This window comes from Grammomys surdaster, unplaced genomic scaffold, assembly GCF_004785775.1.
Source record: "Grammomys surdaster isolate TR1022 unplaced genomic scaffold, NIH_TR_1.0 183, whole genome shotgun sequence".
NCBI lineage: Eukaryota > Metazoa > Chordata > Mammalia > Rodentia > Muridae > Grammomys > Grammomys surdaster.
The window spans coordinates 3847599-3872797 of record NW_021604628.1 but is presented as its reverse complement, the minus strand read 5'-3'; the positions used below and the strand labels follow the sequence as shown (position 1 = coordinate 3872797).

The 25199-nt window shown below is 50.1% G+C and overlaps 2 protein-coding genes across 5 annotated transcripts in view; one reads left to right on the top strand and one right to left on the bottom strand.

Annotated features, from left to right (window-relative positions):
• Tspear (thrombospondin type laminin G domain and EAR repeats) overlaps positions 1 to 14974 on the top strand; it is a gene marked incomplete at its 5' end in the record, with an annotated part of 17119 nt that extends 2145 nt beyond the window's left edge. The window contains 8 exons of the mRNA XM_028767921.1: positions 798 to 954; positions 1992 to 2123; positions 2744 to 2970; positions 4483 to 4669; positions 6139 to 6368; positions 11207 to 11394; positions 12522 to 12623; positions 14623 to 14974. Of these exons, the coding sequence (XP_028623754.1) occupies positions 798 to 954; positions 1992 to 2123; positions 2744 to 2970; positions 4483 to 4669; positions 6139 to 6368; positions 11207 to 11394; positions 12522 to 12623; positions 14623 to 14776 (1377 nt within the window). The remainder of the gene's footprint in view (positions 1 to 797; positions 955 to 1991; positions 2124 to 2743; positions 2971 to 4482; positions 4670 to 6138; positions 6369 to 11206; positions 11395 to 12521; positions 12624 to 14622) is intronic.
• Positions 14975 to 21631: 6657 nt separating this feature from the next.
• On the bottom strand, positions 21632 to 25199 carry LOC114621593 (H-2 class I histocompatibility antigen, L-D alpha chain-like). 4 transcript variants are annotated; one of them, XM_028767938.1, is made up of 8 exons: positions 25136 to 25199; positions 24663 to 24932; positions 24218 to 24493; positions 22421 to 22696; positions 22177 to 22293; positions 21982 to 22018; positions 21771 to 21808; positions 21632 to 21663 (listed from the first exon to the last, which is right to left on the bottom strand). In XM_028767938.1, the coding sequence occupies exons 1-8, from the start codon at positions 25197 to 25199 to the stop codon at positions 21632 to 21634; spliced, it is 1110 nt and encodes a 369-aa protein (XP_028623771.1). The 4 variants fall into 4 exon arrangements, with proteins under 4 accessions (XP_028623771.1, XP_028623773.1, XP_028623774.1 ...); XM_028767940.1 differs by lacking the exons at positions 21632 to 21663; positions 21771 to 21808 and having other exon boundaries at positions 21887 to 22018; XM_028767941.1 differs by lacking the exons at positions 21632 to 21663; positions 21771 to 21808; positions 22177 to 22293 and having other exon boundaries at positions 21887 to 22018; positions 22412 to 22696.

The following is a 25199-nucleotide window of genomic DNA, read 5'->3' as shown; positions in this document are numbered from 1 at the left end:
CATCTACTCATCTATCCATCCATTCACCCACCCATCCATCCACTCATTCATCCTCTCAGCTACCCACCCATCCACCAATCCATCCACTCATACATCTACTCACACTCGCATCCACCTATCTATCCATCCATTCACTCACACATCTATACCTGTGTTGTACTCACTGCTAGGGTGGTACCTGGAGTCTACACCATAGCTAGGATCTACAGTTCTCTGTGGTGTCCATAGTAACCACTCTGTGGAAATGTACTTGTGTTAGGCTTGAATGGGCAAATGAACAAACAGGTAGATGGATGGACGCATGCGTGGATGGATGCATGCACGCATGCATGCACGGGTGGATGGATGGATAAGTGGATAGATGCATGCATGGGTTGATGGCTGGGTGGCTAGATGGATAGATGGGTGGGTGGGTAGGTGGATGGATGGATAGATGGATGAATAGGTAGATGGATTGATAGATTTTGAATGAATGGATATTGTTGGCTGGGGAGATGGACAAGTAAGTGGTGCATGTATATATAGATGGATGGATAGATAGATAGATAGATAGATAGATAGATAGATAGATAGATCAGTGGATGGATCAGTGGTGGAGTAGCTGGGTCAGGTGGAAAGAAATGTGACCTAGTCACTCTAGTTTCATGAGGACAGTCCCTCCCTCACTAAGAGCGGTCAGCAATTGCCCCATTGTCTTCCCAGTAAACCTACAGTCAGACCCCTCTCATTCTGCAGGCTAGCCAGCAAGTCTCCAGCAACTACAGATACCAGTGGTCCCTGACTTTCTTCCTCTACAGGGCGTGATAAGGCAACTGGTTCTGCTGCCTGGCTCAGATGCCACCCCACAGCTGTGTCCCAGCAGGAACCCCAGGCTGGCTGAGCTGTCCATCCCACAGGTGCTGAAGAGGCTCACAGAGACTCCCGATGATAACGAAGTGCTGAAATATCCCTATGGTTAGTAGGCGGAGCTTGCTTTCCCTCCTCCCCCAACACCTGAGTGCACAGGCTCCTTTCTCAGCCTCTCCAGTGTGCACCTATCAGTGGCAGAAGGACAGTTGTCACAGTGGCCAGGAGGATACTCAGGGCCATCAGAAAAGCCAGAACCTCCAACCCGTCCCTTGAAGAACTCTTCTTGGACAGCCTACAGGCGGACCAAGCACCTTTCTTGGCCTCCTGGGCAGCTGGAAGACATGCTTCACATCAAGAAGGCTCCCTCCTCTGGACCCCTGTCCAGATATTGCTCATAACTCCCAGCTACTTCCTCCAGGTCATTCTAACCTCAGCCCAGCCCATGCCAAGACCTATCTGTTTCCTGCTAGCCTCTGCAGCCCACGGCACCTCCTGGATGTGCTTTCTCTGCTCCAGGTCTTCTCTGTCCTAGTGTTAAGTTGCAATGTTGAGCCATTTATAAAAATCACAGCCCCTGCCTCACAGACACTGAGAAGCCCACCACAACTACACATATACCCCTGCTCTGGGCAAAGAGGATGAGATTAGGGACAGCCAGGACCCCAAACCTTGTGATTCTCACATCATAAATAAAGGAAGTCCCCATCTGGTTGTGTTGGGCATTTAGGATTTTACTGTGTTCCATGGCTGTCTGATGCTGGTGGAGCTGTCCCTGTGAAGCCGGGACATGAGCCCAATGTACTAGAAGTGGTGAGATCAAAACATACCCAAGAACACTGTCCATGGCTTAGCACTTACTGCTGAGAAGAGAAATAACCCTAGGGTGGTCCGGGGCAGTTGAGGGTCCGTGGAGTGACAACAAAAGAACAGAGAGATGTGTCCTCCAGGCTAAAGTTTGGTGGACAGACAGCCACACAAGAAACATCATAGTTGGGGACACCTACCCTATCTCCAGTGACCTGTGCTCTCAGGGGCTCCCTTCAGCCATGTACAAAGGTGGAGGACCACTGGACTTAGAGACCTTGCATAGAATCCTTGTCTAAGGAGTCCTGATATGCCAGACACTTTCATCTTCCCCACAGAAGCTGACATGAAAGTAACCCTGGGATCCCGGCCACCGTGCACCAAGGCAGAGGGTGCCCAGTTCTGGTTCGATGCTGCCCGGAAGGGACTGTACCTGTGTGCTGGCAGCGAATGGGTCTCTGTGTTGGCAGGTGAGGCTGGACCCAGAATTCGGGAGCCCATGGCATCCTAAGCACATAGAGCAGCTGGCTGCATGTCCCCTGGGAAAAGGATACCCTGATGGGCTGAAGTCCCATTCATCCATCAGAGCCAATGAATGGAAAGTCACCTCAGTAGCAGGTGCCCACCAGAACAACCCAGGCAAGCCAGGATGTTTTCCTCCCTAGAATAGGCATGTCCAGCCCCAGAGATGTCCTCAGAATTCCAGGAGTGGCAAACCTGTGTGTCCAATCTAGAAATAGGCACATCTAGGCTGTGACATGAGAGACACATGGCTGGCTTCTCTCAGCAACTCTTCCCTGATAGCTAGCTAATGTCTGTAAGAGGGTACAGCACAGACACTCAGACCTCTCCTTTATCCTCTTTGAATCTAGGGCTACACAGACCCCAAAGCACCCTAGTGGACAGGGGCAGCCTCCCTTTAATAAGCCTTTCCCTCAAGGATAAAATGGGGCTCCAAAGAAAATCTTTATAAATCCCAGGGCCCTGGGCCTAGGAGCCAAGTCACACAGAGCTCCTGAAATCACTCCTAAAAGAACCCCCAGCTCCGTTCCTATGCACACTGACTAGGTCCCCATCCTCCCATTCCAAGCCAAGACCAAGCTGGACTACGTTGAAGAACACCAGAGTCTGCACACCAACTCAGAGACACTGGGCATCGAGGTGTTCAGTATCCCTGGCGTGGGACTCTTCGCAGCCGCAGCCAATCGGAAGGCTAGATCAGCCATCTATAAGTGGGCAGATGGGAAATTTGTCTCCTATCAGAACATCGCCACACACCAGGCGCAGTCATGGCGACATTTCACCATTGGGAAAAAGGCAAGTCTGTACAGGTGACTTCCCCTTCCCTGTTGATGGGAGCCTCCGTGGGGTCCGCAGGTGGGAATGCCTGTGCACTCTGCAGGCCAAAGCATCTCTTGGGCTTCCAAGCCCTCACTAGGAGGGATGACCGGGCTCAAAATCACAGGCTGTAGGCTATAGGGGTGTGCCTGTAAGGAGTCTGTTCAACTCCACACAGGGCAGACGTGGCGCCAGCTTAAAAGTCTGTCTAGTCCTGTGTAACTCACTACAAATCAAAACTGTACAGACTGGAGGTGGGAAAGTGGCTTGGTTGGTAGAGTGTTTGCCCAGCATGCAGAGATCCCTGAGTTCGGTCCCCAGCACTGCATAAAGTGGTAATGGTGACTTATAATCATCTTATAATCCTAGAACGCAGGGAGTGCAGGCAGGAGGATCAGACATTCAAAATCATGCCCCTAGCTACATAGAGAGTTTGAGGCCAGCCTGGACTATGTTAGACCATTTAAAAAAAAAAAATCACTAACTGTTGGAGTAACCTCACTAGGTCAATCGCAATGCAGGGAGCATGTCATCTACCACAGTGGCTACTCAGGATGTGAAAATGGATGTTAGTACCAGCTCTCTGGAGATCAAGGCCTGAGAGTTGGCCTTGGGTAGTAGTTCCTTCCCACCTGGGCTGGACTGAGCAGAGGACTTGGACAGAGAAAGGGCATTCACACCAGGAGGGGGCATTCACACTAGGAGAGGGCATTCACACCTGGAGAAGGCTTTCACACAGGAGGAAGCATTCACAACAGGAGAAGGCATTCATACCAGGAGGGGGCATTCACACCAGGAGAGAGCATTCACACCAGGAGAGGGCATTCATACCAGGAGAAGGCATTCACACCAGGAGAGAGCATTCACACCAGGAGAGGGCATTCACACCAGGAGAGGGCATTCACACCACAGCAGGAGAAGGGAATGTTTTCTTCCCAACTCCCGAAGCCTGCCTGGCAGGATGCTGTCCTGAAGACAGCATTGTGTGGCTGTCTCCAAGGGCTCTAGCTCAGCAGAGGGCTCACCCCAGACCCTAGGGATGAACGAGGTAAAACCTGATACTACCCAGTAGGGCTACAATGTGTCCAGTGATAGTGTTACCAGTAGGTTTTTTTCCTAATAACATCTGAAATTTTTTCATTTTCTTTGTGATTTAAAAAAATAATTATTTTGCATTCAAGAAATACCTGGAAACAGAAAAATAAGGGAAGGAGGTATTTTTGCCCCTGAATGAATGCGCACTGTCTTTCATTTGCATGCGGGCGGTGCACACAATAGCACATGGGAAATGAAAACCATGCTTTCTGTCCCCGGGAGAGCCACACAACGATGCCACATTGAGCCCTGAGCATGTTCTAGCACCAGGACTCTGGTATTCACTCAGTCTGTCCTGTATCCTTCCCTGTAGATGTGGGAAAGATGCTGAAGTTCAGACTCCTGCAGATCCGGCTCCAGGTCTGGTACCAACGTAAGATAGTGCTTCTCTTTCAGATCTTCCTGGCTGTGGCTAACTTTGGGCCAAATGAAAGGGGTCAAGAGTTCTCAGTCATCTACAAATGGAGCCCCAGGAAGCTGAAGTTCACCCTTTACCAGAGGATCGCCACCCACAGCGCCCGTGACTGGGAGGCCTTTGAGGTGGGCGGAGAGCACTTCCTCGTGGTAGCCAACCACCGAGAAGGTAAGACAAGTGTGGCCTTTGACCTGGAAGGAAACCATTGCATACTTTGTTAGCAAGGGTGAATTTTTCATCTTCTTTAAAATATATATATATATTATATATAAAGTTGGGACTGGGAAACGGCTCTGTCAGTAAAGTGCTTGTCTTGTAAACATAAGAGCCTGCGATTGACGACTACCACCTACAAAAAATAGCTAAGCATGGTGTCATGCCTTTGTAATCTCAGCACTAGGGTAGAGGATCCCAGGGAGTCACCGCCGCCAGAGTAACCTGATTGGTGACCCCCAGGCCATTGAAAGACCTTACCTCAAAAAGACAAGGTGGGGAATAACACTGGAGATTGGCCTGTAGCCCCCACATGGACATGCCATAAGTACATACGCACCCCTCAACACATGCACACATGTGCATGCACACACAAACACTAAGTCATGCTTGACCTGTTTCCTGCAGCTTACCCCTGAAATACGTGGTCACAGATAGGCCACATAAACTCCATCACAGCTTCAGGTCGACTAGGTTAGGAAGACAGGGAAGCCTCGTGGTTCTGGCCCACCAGAGATGCCACCGAGCCCCGGCGTGGACTGTCACCTGCCATTTACCTCCTCACTGTGAGGAGGAGCCACAGGTCAACACAACTAGCTGGCGTCATACTGACCATAAACAGGGGAAGTCGAAACAGCATTAACGCTGATGGGTGTGTGGCCTTAGAGGGAGCCAGTTAGGAGGCCGCCGTTGCTGCTCCCCTGAGAGCAGGCAGCCTGGGTGGTGAAGCCTCAGCCATTGCACTCAGGGGAGGCCAAGACTCCAACAACAGGGTACCCCAAAGGGTGAGTGCTCCTGCAGAGCAGGCACTGGGGAGGAAGACCATAAGGGAAGACCTTCCAGGAAGGGCCATGGAAGAGCAGCACCAGGGGTCTCCTCTCAGAAACCCCATGAAGGGAGGATCACAGGGGAGGACCTCCAGGGAGCACCACAAGAGAGGGTGTCCAGGGAACACCATAGAAGATGCATCACCAAGAAATATCACGAGGGAGGACCTCCCCAAAGGGCATCATGGGGGGAGGACTTCCATAGAGCATTATGAGAGAGAAATACCTGGGGAGCACCACTATTCATGGAAGACTTCCAGGGAGCATCATGGGGGAGATGTTCCAAACAGAGAGAGTAGCATGAGCAAGTCTAACCTATTAGGGCAAGAGAGGACTAAGGCAGGAGGTGGTGAGGCTGGAGATGTATAGGACTCAGATTAGGGAAGGTTCTGATACCTGTAGGCTTTTTTTTTTTCTTCTGCACGTACAGGCTCAGAGGCTGGAGGCAGAGGCTATCTGAGGGGTGCTGTAAGGGAGGAACTTGGGTATACAGGGAACATGCACAGTAGCTGTCTATGCCCTGGCCAAGCTGTATCCTGCAAGCAGCTGTGGGCCCCAGGGGACAGCGCCCTTCCCCAGCACTGACCTTGGTTCCAGGGGACAATCACAACATCGACAGCGTGGTCTACAGGTGGAACCCCAGCAGCCAGCTCTTCGAGGCTAATCAGTCCATTGCCACGTCCGGTGCCTACGACTGGGAGTTCTTCACCGTGGGGCCATACTCCTTCCTGGTGGTGGCCAACACCTTCAATGGCACCTCCACCCAGGTGCATTCCCACGTGTACATCTGGCTTGTCGGCGCCTTCCAACTCTTCCAGTCATTCCTGGTAAGGAGCCTGGGTCCTCAAGTGCACGGGGCCATGGACCCCATGTGCAGTGTGTGCCTGCTTCATGGAATGACCAAGGGGCAGGGCTCTGTGATAGTGTGGCTCTGACCCAGTACCCAAGTGCCTCTCCCTTCTGAATGCTACAAGATCTGGTGTCTTCCCAGGTGGTCTTAGCCTTCACCTCTTCTATGGCTACGTGTGCTTTTGAGGAAAGCTTGGGTGTGTCGAGTCTGGGTTACTAAGAAGGGCACCCTGGGTGCTCACAGCTGGCCTCCCCATGGGCCACAACGCCCCTGTTCTGATTGGTCAGTGTCTGCGGCTCTCTGGGTCTATAGGGTGTAACAAGGCATCTTGCACTAACCGGGGTCAGAGAGGATTGGGTGGAGGCTTGAAACCCTGGAGGGTGTGGCTAAGGAAGGCATTTTAAAGGGTCTCTTTCTGCACCACTCCACTGTCCTGCTCCCACCCTTGGGAGCCAGTCTCTGCTCACCTGGCCCGAGGCTGTAAGATTCCCAATGCCTGGAGTCTCCCTTTGAACCACTGTGCACTTACCCATGGTGCCCTGGGAGTGCCTTCCCTATGGATGGGAGCTTGCAGCACAGACCCTTCCAGAAAGGCAATTGTCTGCAGAGGTAGGTGTGTATCCCCACAGCTTGCAGGTATGTTCAGGGTAGCCAGTTTTAGTTTGCTTCAAAAGCTCGTGTTCTGTGACATTGCAAAAGGCAAACGGGGAACGGATTAATGCCTCTCCAGGACGGAAAGGATTTAAGCTAAGGAAGGGAAACTTTGGCAAAGCATGAGAGTGGACGTGTGTGGGATCTGAGGAGGTAGAGGGACGGGGCAGGGGGAGCTGCTTGCTCCTAAGGGCAGCCTGCAGTTCTAGTGGGGCTGAGCCAGTCCCTCCTCTCTGTGTCTTCCCTGGTGATTGCAGGTGGCTAGTGGCTTCCAGCTGCATCTGCCTCTGCACCCTGCCTTCTGCTGCTCTGTTCTAGCTGTGCCCCTCCCCGCTCCTTCAGCAGAGTCACTCTTGGGCCCGTCCTCCTCTGGAGCGTGGAACCCCACCTCCTAAGGGTTCTGCTTTGACTCTTCACTAAATGCTAGGGGCTGCTGCCCTTTGGCTGTACCTGTGGCCTCCACTAAGGTCACTGCTGGGAGCTTCGTTGGTCTCAGCAAAGCTACTTCGATTCGGTGTAGCCCGCACAGACAGGCTGCAAATCATAAGACTGTGTTGTGTCACAACACTAAATAGTCAGAGGACTTGCCAGTAACTAGTCAGCTGTGAGCCAGCCACCTGGCCAGCCAAGGGTTCAGAGATTGAGTCAGCTGGGTCCCTGTGGGTCTCCACCAGTCCCTGTCAGACACTACCAAGGAACCATGGACAAACTGAATCTTACATAAAAAATTAATAATAATAATAATAATAATAATAAATGTTTTTATAGGATTGTATCCCAACTGTTGTGTGGGATACAGGGAGAATAGAATATTACTTCTCAAATAGTTGATATTTAGGTGGAGTAGGGGGTGGGGTACTCACATTTTCTAAGTCAGCACCCTGGCCCTGGCCCACTGGGCTCAAAAAGAGGACAGGAACTTGAGCTGCCTCTGAGCCCCGCATGCCTGGGCACACAGCAGGCTTTGTAACTCTCCTAGAACACAGCAGGCTCTCCAAGAGGTGACTGAAACCTCTGTCCCAGCTCCTGCCCAGTGGGGTGAGCCTCACATACGCCATGAAGACTCCTGACATACATTAATTAGCTCCGTGCCCCAAAGGTGTCTCTGTTTCCCCAGGCCCCTCCCGAATGGCTTCCTCCTGCCCTGCTCCCCATGTACCCTCAGGTGCCCTGCTAGTTTTGCCTCCTGGAGACCCTTTCTTGTCTTCTCCCCTTCCCCTACACATCAGTCGCTCTTCTGTACTCCCAAAGTCCCGGGCAGCCCCTAGGTGAGGCTCCACCCCCATCTCTGGGCTTCTGAGTGGCAGGAAAGACACTTAGCTGCTCACTGAGGCTGGCCTGGCCCCAGGCAGGAAGTTGACACCTCTTACACAGATCCAGGAGAGTGTGCTCTTAGGCCTCCAGCTACCCCGGAGTGTCACAGAGCAGCCTGGTATGGACCAGGGCTTCCTGTGCAAATCCCTTCAGGCTCCAATAGCACAGGTGAGCAAATGGCAAGCAACTCCAAGGGAGACGCATACTGTGAGGGCGTGTATGTGCATTCCTGCAGGCACCTGCCTGTACACACGTGTGCACATGTTCAGACACAGGCTTGCAGGTGAGTGTGCATCCAACAAGTGATGTGTATACGGGTATGCACACGTGTTTATACGCGCATGTGCATACATTCGTGTGTGTGCATAGACACTGTACGTATGTGTCATACACGCATGTGGACATGTTCCAGTGTACATACACACACAGATTCATGTGCATATGCATGTACACATGTACTGTGGGCGCGAGAGTGCACCGGTGTGTTTGCCTGCAGGTATGGAACAGACAGGGATTGTTTTCTCAGCACTCATTTGGCAAGAAGCAATAACATGTCAGGGCACTGCCTGTGCCATACCCTGCTTAGGTGGGGGTCTGGCAGTCTGAAGGTTCTGCAGGTTAACTGGGGTGGCCCTGAACTGGTCCCAACAGCCCTGTGAGGAGAGGGTAGGCTAATTCAGACAGTCTCCTCCCTGCCCCCAGACTTTGTGGCCCAGGACCCCTGGAGCTCTTGTCTTCCAGAGTTTCACTCCTCAGATGAATCTCATCTCAACCTGTCAGGCTTTCTCAAGCTCGTCCTGGATCAGTCTTCCACCAGCCTCCTCTTTGGATTCCCAGCTGGTTCCTACCCCACTCCCTGGGTGGCTGAGCTCAGCGGGTATTAGCGCCCTCTGTTGTTCACAGAGAGAATACTGTTACATTCTGCTGGCCAGCCAGCGCCAGACCATGGCCGGCGAGGGAACAGGGGCTCTTGGGTAATGTGCAGACAAGGAGTTAACTGACCTATACTGAGGGCAGGTTACAAAACCTCCAGAGGAGGGCTGTGAAGATGATTCAGTGGGTAAAGTGCTAACCTACCATTTAGTCCCTTAGAACTCTCGTAAAAAAGTTAGGGTGAGCTGGGCAGTGGTGGCGCATGCCTTTAATCCTAGCACTGGGAGGCAGACGCAGGTGGATCTCTGAGTTCGAGGCCAGCCTGGTCTGCAAAGTAAGTTCTAGGACAGCCCGGGCTACACAGAAAAATCCTGTCTTGAACAAAAAAAACTAACAAAAGTTAGGTGTGTCATAAGTAAACACGTGCTTGTAATCTTAAATTCTAGAGAGACAGAGATAAGTGATCCCTGGGGCTCACTGATAACTTAATCGATGAACCCCAGGTCCTACAGAGAGACCCTCTCTCAAAAAAATAACAAAGTAAGTGGTTACTGGGTAATCATACTTAAGGATGACCTCTCTCCTCCACATACATGTACACACATGTGTATGTACACCTGCACATATGAACACACACATGGAAATAACAGAGCCATCTCCCACACTGGATGTGCAAGACATCTTTCAAGCAGGAGGCTCCCTGGCATCGTCTGAAGCAAAGGCATGCAACTGACCTGTCTATAATCTACGGCATGGCTCATTCCGTCCCCAGCTAGGACAACCTGGGTCAGCCCCAGGATAGTCTGTCTTGTTCAGAGAAGCAGCCTGCTGGAGAGCTATGGGTTCCTACTGGTTCCTACTGGCTGTATGGCTTGAACATCCCTGTCCTGGGTTCAGGTCCTCATTGTTCAATGAGAATCCTAACAGACGCTGGCCCAAGGTGTTATCCCGAGACATAGGGGAATCGCCTAACCAACAGTCCAGCAGGAGTCAACTGTACCCAAATGCGGGATTCAACTCTGTCCCCATAGGGCTTATGTTGCTGGCTAGTAGACATGGTGATTACTTATAGCAGTTGCATGTGCTGTTTTCTCCCTCTGAAGAAAGTCAAGCTTCTAAAATTAGCTGTTGGCCCCATTGGCCTCCAGAAATTAGGTTCTAGCCTTTGCTTTGCTGTGTCTAAGTTCTGCTTTTGGTTCCAGGCCTTAGTTCTGCACCCTCGGCCTCCACGCTCCTGGGCAGCCTTTCTGTTGAAGCCCTGAGACCCCACCATGGCAGCCTCAGCCCTCTGATGGACTGTGGCTCCTGATCCTAGCTCCTCCTCTTGCCATAGGCTCCGCCTCCTGATTGGCCACATTCCAGAGCTCCACCCCTCACCACCACAAGGCGTCTCCCTCCACTCCAGCTGCTCCTCTCTTTGTGTAGGTCAGGGCCAGGGCCAAAGATACAGACCTGAGCAGGAGCTAAGACTACAGAGCCCCTGGCTGTGGCTTGGGTTCCTGAACAAGGGTAGAGCACGGTCCTCAGCCTTAGACCCCCATACGGGCTAGCACCGTCCTCCCCATGCCCTGGCCTCCTGTCCCGCTGAATTCCTAGGCAGTCACATATCTACTAGGGCTTTTCTGGTGACATTCCATCTCTCGCTCAGAGCCTCCCCCCGGACCAGGATTGTGAATGTCTCTAGCCCACTCCTTCTATGTATACCACCGTCAGTGCATTTCCTTTGTGTAGGCCCCTCATACAAAAGGATCTGCACAGGTCTGTGGTAAGGAAGGGCTCCGTTTCCCCGACCACCTCACACCTCATGAGGCTGTGTGACCTCTGAGCAAGCAGGAACGCTGCTTTAGACTCTCGGTAAAAGGATGGCAGCCAGGTGGCCTCAGTGGAAGACACTGGGCACGGTGGCGATGATATTGGTAGCATGGCACCGGGAGCTATCCTCACCGGGCCTCCTCTGCTGCTCTTCATTCACTCCAGACGTTCGGAGCTGCAGACTGGGAGGTCTTCCGCATCGGCGAGAGGATCTTCCTCGCGGTGGCAAACAGTCACAGCTACGACGTGCAGATGCAGGCCCAAAACGACACCTACGTCCTCAGTTCCGTCATCTACGAGCTGAACGTCACGGCTCAGACCTTTGTCAAGTTCCAGGACATCCCAACCTGCAGGTAGCAACCAGGTCATAAGGGCAGAGTGAGTCTATGGGTGGGCGGCACAGGAAAGGCCTCTTGGGGCTAGCCCCAGCTTCCTCCCAGGACACGTGGCCAGAGCAGGTAGCCATGATAACCCCCATGGCTAGCTCTGTATCTGTGGCTGTTTTCTTCTCACAAGAAAAGATGTGAGCTCACCAAGAGAAGGCCTGACACCTCCACAAGGAGAAATGGTTTGTCTTCATGGCACAGGGCTGAGCATCAGGGAGATACAGGGGCTCGGGCAGGTGTCCCCTCCTAGTATGCCCTGCTAGATCCTGACCCACTGGCTCTGCAGGGCCACCGAGTCAGCACTGAGAAAGCAGAGCTGTCCCCACCCACATGGAGTTCCTCTGGGAGGACTTTCACTACCTCCAACCTCAGCTGCAGATACACTGTCTCTACAGCCAAATCACAGGGCTGAGCTTCAGGCTAGGCCCAGTGTGGTGACCTACCCAGAATGCAGCAGGCATTCCACAGGGTTCTTGGAATTCCATTTCCAGGTCCTGCCTGGGGCAGCTCTCAATCCTCTGTATCTCCAAATTCAGGTGCAATCTGATGCCTCTACTGGCCGCTGTGGGGGTTGCCCTTACACAAACACTGGCATGCAAACGCATGCATGCACGCACACATGAACACACTTAAAAATGAAGATAAATCTTTTTGTTATTTTGTCTTTTTTTTTTCCCGGAAGCTGAGGACCGAACCCAGCTTTACCGCTGATCTAAATCCCCAACCCCTTAAAAAAAATTTTTTTTTTTTTGCTTTGTTCTGTTTTTCAATTTTGTTTTTAAATGCCCATTGGTGTTTTGTCTGCATGTATGCTGTGTGAAGATGCCAGGTCCCCTGGAACTAGACAGTTGCTAGCTGCCACATGGGTGCTGGGAATTAAACCCAGGTCCTCGGGGAGAGCAGACAGTGCTCTTAACCGCTGAGCTCCAAGCTCCAAGATAAATCTTAAAAACAAAAGGAAGGAAGGAAGACGTTGCATAGTGGGAGAGTGAGATGTAACTCAGAAGACAAGACCTGCTCAGAGTCCAGCATGAGGCTCCAGCAGCAGCTCTGCCAAGGTATTAATGTCTTCACCCCGCCCCCTGTCTCCTTAGTGCGCTGGACTGGGAGTTTTTCTCCGTGGGAGAAGATCACTTCCTGGTGGTTGCGAACTCCTTTGACGGAAACACCTTCTCAGTGAACAGTATTATTTACAGGTAAGCACTGCTGAAGGCCAGGGGTCATCCTCCCACGTCAGGGTTCACAGTGTGGGGGCAAGATGTGGGGGGGACTTCCATTCTGTCACAGGTGATCCCTGGCTCAGAACAAGTTAAGACCATCAGCCTGAGGGTGTGTTTTCCTAGGTCTGGCCAGGGCAGGGAATCTGATGCCAGGCTGTATCTGCTACACCCCAAGGGCCACACCCCTCTCAGGGTCCTCGCCACACTGGCTGTCAGTGGCTATAAAGGTAGTGGCACCCTTACCTGACCAGGCTTCTATGGCTTAGTTACCTAACCAGCTCAAAGTTCCAGAGCTATCTCAGACAGCAGTAGTGACAGCCAACAGTTCTGCTTGTGGCTTTAAACGTCACAGCTGGGGAGATGCTGAGTGGCCTGCCTGGCTCGGCCTTCCTGGCTCGGCCTGCCTGGCTCGTGATTTCCTTAGGCGTCCATAGCACTTGGGGTGGGAGAGGTTGATCTGCTGGTGTGATGTTGGACACCGGACAAGGAGAGATTTCTTCTGAGATGAGCCACTGAGGACTTTCCTCACCCCAGATCCCAATTGCTAACTCTGGAGTTTCTGCATCCTTCCAGATTCCAACAGTAGCCCAGACTCCAGTTTCTGAGAGGAAATGAAGTTTGTCTGTCACATCTTGTAGACTATAACTTTATAAGGATACGATACAGCTTCTCCCAGCACCCGGCACCAGGACAGTTTCTGGAACCTCTTGTGACCACCACCCACCCCCCCCCCCCGCATACCTGCTTCTTCAGGACTCCACTCTCTTGAAATGCTTCTGTCACTTATAGTGTATTAGAAAGTTATGACTTTGCTTAGACTTTCAGATTCATTGCTGTAGATTCACTGAACATGACAAAGAAAATTCTAAAGGGTTTGTTAAAGGAGAGATGGCTCGGCGGCTAAGAGCACTCGCTGCTCTTTCAGAAGACCCCCCGATTCGGTTCTCAGCACACACACGGTGACTCACAACCATTCTTTTTTTTTTTTTTAAAGATTTATTTATTTCATGTATGTAAGTACACTGTTGCTGTCTTCAGACACACCAGAAGAGGGCATCAGATCTCATTATAGATGGTTGTGAGCCACCATGTGGTTGCTGGGAATTGAACTCAGGACCTCTGGAAGAACAGACAGTGCTCTTAACCACTGAGCCATCTCTCCAGCCCACTCACAACCATTCATAACTCCAATTCCACACACACAGTCTAGGAAGGTCACAGGACTATTCAAAATCATAGGACACATGACACACACACACACAAGCAAAACACTCATATATGTAAAATAAAAGAAATACATTTAAAAGAAAAAAATGAATTTGTGTTGAAGAATAATGGTGTCCAAGAAACTTTTGAAAAGATATAGGAGATTGCTCAGTAAAATGCTTACTGAAAAGGACCCAAGTTCAATCTCCAGCACCCCCACAAAAGCCAGCCCATGTGTGTGATCCCAGCACTGGGGCTGTGGAGAGAAAACCGTCTTTGGGGCTCTTTGCTCAGCTGGCCCAGCCAATTCAATGAGCTGTGGCAGAGCCTGCCCTCACCTGCTGGGTTTGACGATCAGCACCTTTTGACAAAATAATGTTGGAAAATATTAACATCAGAGCCACTGCTGCCCTTTGACCTAGGAGTCAGCCACTCAGGGACACTGTCCTGTGACCATGGAGCCAACTATGGGGAACATGTCCTTGTGCAAGGCAACCTATGGGAACCTGCTGGCCTTGGGATGGAAAGCAGAGACTGGAGCTGCCAAGGCTGGAGGCAGAGGACACTGTGCTTGGAGCAAGCCTGGTTCTGAGACAAGAGGAGCCAGGCCTCCTGAGTTCACTCTCCCAAATACTTAGGGTGCCTGGAACAGGGTCCCGGCTGGATGTGAGGGTGCTTCGGGATCTGGGATGGGACCAGTTTCTCTCCTGGGCCTCAGTTTCCCACTTGACCCTGGGAGCACCGGTCCCACTGATTATCTCTTCCGCAGGTGGCAAGGCTACGAGGGCTTCGTGGCCGTACACAAACTCCCCACCTTTGGCTGTCGGGACTGGGAGGCCTTCAACACCACTGGTGGCTCATACCTCATCTATTCCAGCGCCAAAGAGCCCCTCTCCAGGGTCCTGAAGCTGAGGACTGGCTGAAGTCACCTGGACCCCGCTGCCTCCCCTCTCCCCCAACGTCCACCAGCTAGGCATGTGCAGCAGGCCACACCCACCCAGCCCTCTCTGGTCCTGGGGCAGGTGGAGATGATTGGACACCTCTCTACAGTCTCTAAGCTGGCTCTCCCCCCACCCCGTCCCCCAGCTGAGGGCTGTACCAGAACCACAGTCCTGGTGACTAGTGGCAATATTTCAGGTGACCCTGGGGTCCTTCAGGCTGAGGCCCAGGGCTGGCACCCCATCTCGGTGCTCCCAGCCTGTTCCTGCAGGATTTCTGTCTTAAAGGGACAGTTGCTATCACATTTTACCTCAGATACATAGGCCCTAGCAGTCTCTAGGGCCCTGACTCTCCCAGCTACGCCTGCTGTACAGCCCTTACCCACACCTATTTATTGTATTTTATCTATATGAAAATATATTTATATTGCTCTTTACAAAAAAAAACATGGATGGCATTTTTTTTCTTTTAGGGGCTCAGTAGTGGACACATGCAAGAAAAGCATTCCTTTTAATAGGAGGATTCTTCCTTTGATGTCAGTAGTGGACACAGGCGAGAAAAGCATCCTTCTGTAGGGGAATTCTTCCCAGGATGTCAGTAGTGGACATATGCAGAGAAAAGCATCCTTCTGTAGGAAGAATTCTTCTCCTGATGTCAGTTTATTCTCAAAAGCACAGGGAGCAAAGTTAGATCAGAAATTCCAAGGTCCTATGTAGTGTGTCCCTCCTCTTCCTCAGGAACCCCATCATGGGGACACAGATGGCTTCTCTAACTGCACTCCATTCCCAACAGTGCAGTGAGCTAGGTACATATACACGGACCCAAGGCCTTCCAGAAACAGTCAGCTTGTTCTTTCCCATGGCAGGGCGAAGCACAAGGCCCTCTATGCTTCTTTGGATAGTTCCAGAAGTGGCCTAGATGCCTTTCAATCCTTGAAGGACAGCACAGAGGGCAGGGACCCTGAGCAGCTCCCAGGGTAAGCAGGAAGAAAGAAGGCCTTGAGGGACATCCCTGTGGGAGATGCAAGGGCACAGGCCTTCCACTTAAGGTCCTGGAGTCCAGGAACCATTGGCAGATGGGGAGGGGTGGGTTGTACAGAGAGGCCCAGCCAGCCTGTTTCCAGACCTTTCCCCAGCTGCCAGAGTTGGAACCAGGAGGCATAGCTAGGACCAAGGCTGCTGTGGGCACACTCAGCGGCCTTGCCAGGTTTAATGGTACTTTTAGGTGCCAGGTGGACTTTGAGCAAGGAGACGAACCATCTGTTTTATATGTTAGGTGTCAGCACCTGCATGGTCACCAGAGTATCACTCAGTATTATTGTGAAGCTGAGACTGTCTCTTGCACACATGCAGATAGTTCACAGAGGCTGACAAAAGAGAACAGTACAGAAAGAGCAGTCATACACCCCAGGTAGCTTTTTGGTTTTTATTCTTTGGGGTTTATTTTAATTTTGTAATGCAGTCTCATGTGGCCCCTGCTGGCCTAAGATTTGCTATGGAGCTTACACCTGAACCCCTGATCCTCCTGCCTCAGCTTCCTAAGTGCTATATTTTATTTTATTTTATTTTATTTATTTTTTCTTCAAGAGAAAGTGCAAGTCTTTATTTCAAAGTGAGCGTGGTGGTTCATGTGTGCACTCCCAGTAATTCTGAGGCTGAGGTAGGAAGAGCATCATGAATCTGAGACAAGACTTGTCTATCATAGGTCCAGGCTGATCTGGGCTGTGATAAGCCACTGTCTCAAAAAAGCAGAAGCAGACGGACACGATAGGTGAAGAAGAGTAACAGTAAGTTGGAATGAGAGTATGTTTAGGGCAAGAGATCAGGTATCAGTTATGAGCTTCTGTGCTTAGCAATTGCTACAGTTCCAAATGAACAGTGTGTTCAGAGAGAAAAGGGCCTTGAATTACAGTCTACACAGTTTCACTGCGGCACTTGAGTAAGCTATTTACTGCAGTGCATAAATAAGTATTGCCTTTATATCAGAAGGAAAGAGTGAAAGAATGAAAGAACGAATGAACAAAAGGAAGGAAGGAAGAAAGAAAGGAAAGAGAGAGAGAGAGAGAGAGAGAGAAAGAAAGAAAGAAAGAAAGAAAGAAAAAGAAAGAAAGAAAGGGACGAAGGGACCATTTTTTGTTTAGAGGATTCATGAGCAGTTAAAGATATAGGATATATTTGAAAAAGGATAAAATTGAAAATAACGTTGCTTTCAATTAATAGATTATGAATTATGCAAAAATAAAAGAACATCAAAACCAATGCTTTAGAAGTGATATGTTTGCTTATTTGTCGTATAGAAAACCTACTGGTACCAGAACTAAAAGTAATTAAAAGATTTCGTGTAGTTTAATAGCTGGTGCTTCAGGGCTGATCCCTGGTGGCTGGGTGTACCTCCCAGCTCTGCAACTTCCTAGCTACAGAAGCATTTGCAGGTTAAGTTATCTATTAACTGGAGTCATAACTGCTCTGATAAGGATGAGTTGAAGAGGAGAATGGAGTAACAGGCCTGGGAGGACTGGTAAAGAGTAGGATGTTCTGCCGTGAGCTGCAGACAAGCATTAGACACTTCCTGAGAGCACGGAGACCACCAGGAGCTGTGGACATGTACCCAGTCTCATGTACTTCAGGGGCTTGCCACAAACAGTGACATAGCTAAAGATAACCTTGAACTCCTAATCCTCCTGCCTCCACCTCCTTTGTAATGCTGGGATTACAAGCTTTCATCACAAAGAGTGGGTTAATGTAAAAACTTTTACTCAACTTTTATGTGTGTGTGTGTGTGTGTGTGTATGAAATATATATATATATATTGTGGATATATGTATCATAAATGGTTTTCTGATTTTTATGGAGACTCTAATGCTAAATATCTTTCTTTCTGCTTGATGTATTTAGAAAATTTAACTTTCTCCTCCACATATACTGTTCTTAACAAACTTTGTTCAGATTTTCCAGAGATTTCACCCTGCTGATCATGATGGTACATGAAGATCTTTGGATGTAGGGGTGTGAGGATCAGAAATTGAAGACTAACTGTGACTACCTAGTGTGTCTGAGGGACTGGAGAGATCACTGGGTAGATAAAGAGTATGTGCTGCTTCTCTAGAGGACCAGAATTAGGTTCCACAGGAGATCTGATACCATTTTTAGTCTCCATGGGCACCTGTACACGTGTGACATTCACATAAAAAAACATACACATATACACATAAATTAAAAAATAAATCATGCCGGGCAGTGGTGGTGAAAGCCTTTAATCCCAGCACTTGGGAGGCAGAGACAGGTGGATTTCTGAGTTCGAGGCCAGCCTGGTCTACAGAGTGAGTTCCAGGACAGCCAGAACTACACAGAGAAACCCTGTCTCAAAAAATCAATCAATCAAGCAATCTTAAAAAAATAAAAAAAACAGTGATTAGGAGAAACACCTGGGATATATGAGATCTCATTTTCAAAAGATTTTGCATTCATGCACTCATTTGGGTTTGCCTATTTTAAAATTTGTAAGATTTTTTCTTTAAATTTATTTTTATTGGATATTTGCCCCATCCAGCAGGGCATTAAACAGGGTCAGGGGAGATCACCTGGAAGAGAGAATGTGGAAACAGGTGGACGCAAAGAATGACTGCTTGTCTATAGGCTGATCAAACCATTGATTTTTACTTTTTCACACAGGAGTTATGTGCACAAAAAGGCAGGATGTGGGGAAGGGGATGACACAGAAGCATAGATGTTCAGGGGGAGTACAGATATCAGATGTCAGCTGGGTAAAGGTTCAGGGAACAGGTCACTATGACTCTGTCTATGATTCACTTGTCCTTATCTAAGTTGGTACTATCCACCAAGGCTACCCAAGGTCTATGACTATTCACAAGACCCATGACTACTTGTTCTTATCCAGGCTGGTAAATTTCCACCAAAGCTGCCTGTTTACAATATCGTATAGCTATCTATTCAGTGTTTTTCCACAGACACCAAGACTTTGTGTTAGCAGGCTGACTTAGACCTATTGCTGACTTTAGGCCTTCAGTGTATAAGCAAGGCTGCCCCTTACATCTCCCTTCTTTAAGTATAGAAGGACCATGACGATTCTAATCTTGCAAAGGCAAGGATAGAGGCCTGACCTCCAGTAATTAAAGGGGACCTTGTAATGGCTCTGGTCCTTCTGTCATTGTCCAGTGAGGCATGAGGGCCATATCCATCCTGATGTCTTTCTCCTGGAGAGGGGATACTTTTAACCCCTATGCAGTCAGGCTTGTCAGTCAGGGAACACAGAAGGATATTTTAAATTTTTATTTATATCCCCTTGCAGTGCTTAGCTTCGCAGCCTAAGCAAGAATTCAGACCACCAGTCAGAGAGGGTTCTGGGTGGCCTTTCTCTGCTTGGTCTAGGGGCAGAAGTCTCCTTTTAGGGTGAGTGGAGATGGGTTTTGGGAACACCATGGACGGAGTAACAACCTTGTCTTGAGTCTCATGGTCCTCCATAGCTAACTTATGATAATGTAACTTATGATAAGGTTTTGCTACCAAATTATCTATCTGTTGTTTCACAAAGTTAGGCAGGCTATTTAAGGCCCAGAGAACAAAAGAAATGAGCAAAAATAACCCAATTAATGGTCCCAAAATGAAAGGAAATAAGGTTGACAGCCATGGAGAAGTTGAAAACCAATTCTTATACCAGCTCTTATCTTTCTCTCTCTGTCTCTGTCTTTTCTCAGGGCCTTCTCTGACCTTTTTCATGCTTCTTTAACCATCCCTGTCTTATCTATGTAAAAGCAACATTCTTCTTTCTTGTGACTCCATACATAGAAATGCACCAAACAGCCAAGCAGTGGTGGCGCACGCCTTTAATCCCAGCACTTGGGAGGCAGAGGCAGGCAAATTTCTGAGTTCGAGGCCGGCCTGGTCTACAGAGTGAGTTCCAAGACAGCCAGGGCTACACAGAGAAACCCTGTCTCGAAAAACCAAAAATAAATAAATAAATAAATAAATAAATAAATAAATAAATAAATAGAAGAAGAAATGCACCAAACAAATTTCTGGTGATGTTCTGGCGGCTTCTTGCTGCTTCTGCAGACTTGGGCTGATTGGTAGAGTGAAGTGGAAGTTTCTGGATATGTCACCTGATACAGACTCAAGTGGAGGTTTGCTAAGACAGACTCCCATGGTGTTTTGCTGAAGCAAGACTCATGTGAGGAGGAGATGTTTGGAGGGAGTATAACAGGACACAGTGGACAGTGATGGGGGGCTTGCACAGCTGGCTCTGCAATGCTTCATTGGTCTCATGTCTTCATCTTGGCTGATCTTTGTTCCCTAGAGAGAGTCACAGCAGAGAACTTCTCCTGGTGCCCCTGCTGCTCCTGGTCATTCTTGCTGACTCAGGATTATTTGGTGGAGCCCTGGCTGTTTCTGCTGGGTTGTGCCACACCTGATGATTCCGGTTTGCTGTCTTGACACGACTGACCTGGAATGCTGGAATCCTGACAATTTGAGATTGAAATCACCCCAAGGAACTACTTGTAAACAGCAAACAGCTGAGCCCTCTGGCTTCTTCTGGATTGAGCTGCCAAGGCTGATTCTTGTGAACTGAACTCCTGATAACCAGACAATGGAGACTGGATTTGTTGCAAAGAACCATTTCTAAACAAGTCCATTTCTCCTGTATCCTAACAACCTTGCTTTTCCACAACTTCTGGTGGGTGGTGGGTAGAAGAGAGGTTAAGCATTTAAGAACCCTTATTTAAAATAGGTTTTGAAAAATCTAAGACAATTATCTCAGCTGTGGATATGCTCTTGGTTGGGGGGGGGCAGAAATGGGGAAAGGGGATTACATCTGAAATGTAAATAAAATATCCAATAAAAAATTTAAAATAAAAAAGAAAGAAAAGAACCCTTATTAAAAATAGGTTTTGAAAAACCTAAGTCAATTATCTCAGCTGTGGATATGGTCCTGAGAGATGAACAGAAAGTCACATCCTATACCTGAGAACCCTGGAAAAGACACTGGAAAGAAGGAGAAGCAGAAATGACAACAGTAGCATGGCTACAGGGAGCGCCCAGAGCAGCTTCACCACCACATCATTAGTAGCTAAACCAAGTGGGTGGGAAGAAATGTAGTGTGACTTATCTTGTGTACCCAGCACTTTACAGGATCCACAGTTGAGTCTCTGATCTTTAGCCCTGGAGACTAATCATCCTGGGGACAGGACTAGGCTCAGGCCTTCCCTGTGTCATTTTGATCACAGACTCTCAGCATGTGCTTCATAATGAAGGAGAAAGCAGACCCTGGAGGTGACACAGCCGAGGAGTGACCCCTTCAGAGTTAATAATGGACTGAGCCCACCTGGGCACTGCCCTGTTCACACTCAGTTCCCACAGCCTCATCCTCTCCCAACAGATACACACAGCATAGTGACACAGATTCTGGAAGATTCTCCATTTGCCCTTTATTTCTTTAAAAAATTCTATGTATTCTTAATCCATTAAATTCACAAGCAATCAACTCTCAGGTCAAAATGTTAACAATCAAGTTCACACTCAGATTCTTATTCTCAGTGTGGAAGTGAGGAGCTGCAGCTCAGGGCAGCATGGAGCTGACAGGATGCAGATGTCCCCCAGTGTTTGGCTGGACCAGGAAGGTTGGCTGTAGAAGGCAACACAGGCAGTACAGGGACAGGGTCCTGGGCTGCAGGGGCAGGCTGGACTCCACGGTTCTTCACATTGAGCCCAGAGGATCACTGCGAACATCAGACACTGTCATCTAAAGAATACTGAGGACTCTGGACGTCACAGGAGAGACCTGAACACAGTGTCTGTCACTCAGTCCACTCCAGGCTGCTGTCTTCATGCTAGAGAACAAGACACATGAACCATCACTATGAAGTCAACATCCCAACAACCCACCACTCAAGGGGATTCTGGGAGTCCCTGAAACCTAATCATGTCCATATTACCCTTCCCCAAGAAGGCCCCAGAGTGTCACCTTTACATTCTGGGAGAGACATATCAGAGCTCCGGGAGCTGTCCCTGCCTAGGGTAAAACAGAACATATGTATATGTACATGTAGGTATACCTATCAAGGCAAAACTCGGGTCCTCAGAAGATTTCTCTGGAGGAGCTATTATGGATTCCCAGAGCTACCAACGTCTCCAGCGTCACTCCAATGGCCTCAGGACAATTCTGTCCCCAACACTAACCTGGAGCTGGAGAATAGTCTCCTCCTTTTCCACCTGTGAGAAGAAAAGCTGTGAGAGTTCAAGGCAGATCTTGACACTAGGAAGTTTCCAGAATTGGCAGCAGCAATTCCAGGTGTGGATGTTTCCCATTAATGAGCAGAGCACACTTCTAAAGGAGGCTGAGAGAAAACTCAGACCCTGTCCTTTCCTACCTTTGTTTCTCCTCCTCTTAATCACAAAAGCCACCAGAGGTACAACAATGGCCACAACTCCAAGGACAACCAGAACAGCAATGATTGCCATGTTTGAGTCAGTGGATGGAGGAGGCTCTAGGAAGGACAGGTACAAGAAATGAAGGTAAGGGTCATGACCCCAGCTCTCAGCCCTGACCAGCTCAGGGTCTGCACAAGGCTCCAGCTTTCCCTGACTCCAGCTCTGCACCCACACCCTCCTTACCCCATCTCAGGCTGAGGGGCTCAGGCAGACCCTCATGTTGCACATGGCAAGTGTAATCCTGCTCCTTCCCAAGAGGCACCACCACGGATGCCCACTTCTGGAAGGTTCCATCCCCTGAAGGCCTGGTCCCCACAAGCTCCATGTCCTGGGTCAGGTCTTCCCCATTCAACTGCCAGGTCAGGGTGATGTCAGCAGGGTAGAAGCCCAGGGCCCAGCACCTCAGGGTGACATCACCTTCAGATCTGGGGTGATGGGCCACATGTGCTGTTGGAGGATCTGTGGGGAAGATATAAAAAATTGTACAATTAAGAAGACAAACTGAAATCTACACAAGACTCAGTTAAATCACTCATGTGTCTTTTTTACATTTCAACTGTCACTACACTAGTGACCTGCAGGTAGAGCTGGTCCCCTCGGCACAGAACTACACATTTTCCTGGGGGACTCAGAAGCCAAGAGGGAATTCACATGAGCCAGTGGGTCAACATGGCCGACCTTATGTGATGTTCTGTAGCATGAGACAGTCATAGAATGGAAGATGGAATGGAAAATATATAATTTGTGTATGTGTTTGAGTTCATATCAAAATTAGAAATTAGGGCCATGTGCTTCTTGAAGGTGGCCACCACTGAGAGTCAACCACTGTGGTCATCTTGCTGACCAGCATTAACTGTCAGTCTAAGCAAACAGTCATCACGAAGTGTGTAGCAGAAATGTGGAGAACCTCTGACACTCAGACAGGCAAAATGACTCCCAGCCCCTGCCTCTGGGCCGACAGAGTACAGGTGTGTTACACAGGATCCTTGGAGTGTGCTGTGCACCCCAGTACAGCACTCACTGGAACACAGTGTGCTCACAGGGTGTGTGGATCTTCCCTCTCACTCCAGCCCTGGAGTGCAGAAGACCCTGTCTCTCAGAAAGTCCAAATCCTGATTCACTAGTGGGAGCACTGTAACTTGTGGGGGCAGAGGAAGAGCAGGAGGCTCCTGAATGTTTAGTTCTGACAGGAAACAGTCTAAGCCCCCAAGAATCTCTCCTTTAATGAGAACCCTGATTTAACTTGTCTAATTATCCAGATTAGCAGACTCCCCTGGCACCTGTGGAGACAGATACAAATGATAATACAAGGGCATGGAGAAACAGGATCACTCCAGTGCAGACAAAAACTGAGAAGCAAAATAATTCCTTTAAAAAAAAAAAGAGAAAGAATAGAAGAGAAAAAAGAAAAGATAAAAAACAAAAGTCCACAATTTATATTCCTCCACGGTACCCCATAAGTGCTCATGTGACCATTCACCACTTTAGGCATAGATAGAATTGGGGTGTCAACGGGGGGGGGGATGCAAACCCCACAGACAGGGAGGGATCTGTGAGGATGTATTCTTTGGAAAGTTCTAGAAGTTGGGGGAACCAGCCTAGTATAGGGGAGTCCATCAGGTAAAGGAGACTTCTGGTACTGAGGTGTAAGGGCTGACACACCCAGCATGACAGGAGTCAGAGTCCACAGTGGGTGTGGGCAGAGAACCCAGCCTGGGAGAGGCCATGGGTGACAGCAGGGAGCCCCTGCTGTTAAGTCAGGAACTTCTCTCCTTCCCTCCTGAGACAGACTGGGGAACTGTCCAGGGAGAAGGCTGAGCCCTGGGAGAGTCAGTGCAGTCACTGTGATGAGGATCAGGAGACCCAGGGACACTCTCTCCCCTCTGAGACAGGGGCATCACCCCAGCTGAGGGTTTCTTCTTCCCCAGGACTGAGCCCCAGCCCGAGGGCAGAGGGAGGAGCTGCCCGCGGACCCTGCACCTGTGCGCAGCAGCGTCTCCTTCCCGAGCTCCAGGTATCTGCGGAGCCACTTCATGCACGTGCCCTCCAGGTAGGCCCTCTGTCTCTCTGCATCACCAGTCTGCTCCCACTTGTGTCTGGAGATCTGCGCCGCCATGTCCGCCGCGGTCCACGTTTCCAGGTCTTCGTTCAGGGCGATGTAATCGCAGCCATCGTAGGCGTACTGCCAGTACCCACGGAGGAGACTCCCGTCCGACCCCATGTCACAGCCGAGCATCCCCTGGAGCGTGTGAAAGCCTGCGGGACCCCGCGGTCAGCCCCGCCCACCCGCAGACCTCTTCACATTGAAAGGGAAACCGGTCAAGGGTCAGTTCTGCTCCCGAACCTCGGACTTCGGACCCGGGACGTCTCCGGCCTCTGTGTCGGGACGTGGAGGAGTCGTGACTTCTGACCCTGGATCACTCACCGTCCTCGCTCTGATTGTAGTAGCCGAGCAGGTTCCTCAGGCTATCTCGGTTCCACTGCTCGTTGCTCTTGGCGATCTGTGTCTGCCGCTCCCAATAATCCGGCCCCTCCTGCTCCATCCACCGCACGCGCGGCTCGTATCTCGGATTATCCGCGTCGCTGTCGAAGCGCACGAACTGCGTGTCGTCTACGTAGCCGACAGCGATGTAGCGGGGCTCCCCGAGGCCGGGCCGGGACACGGCAGTGTGGAAATACCGCAGAGAGTGTGAGCCTGGGGACGGTGCGCGGTGAGACCCTGACCTCCTCCCGGTATCTCGGGCAGGTGCGCGGGCCGGGAGGGGAGCAGGGCGCGGGGCTCGAGACGCGGGTGGAGAAGGGGCGGAGGGTCCGGTGGGCGACTCGGGGACAGGGCTTCTCCGGTGCCACCTCCGCCCCTCCCCGCAGAGCCTGTTTCCCTCCCGACCCCGCACTCACCCGCGCGGGTCTGGGTCGGGGCCAGGGCGGCCGCCAGCAGCAGGAGCAGCATGCGCTGCGCCAT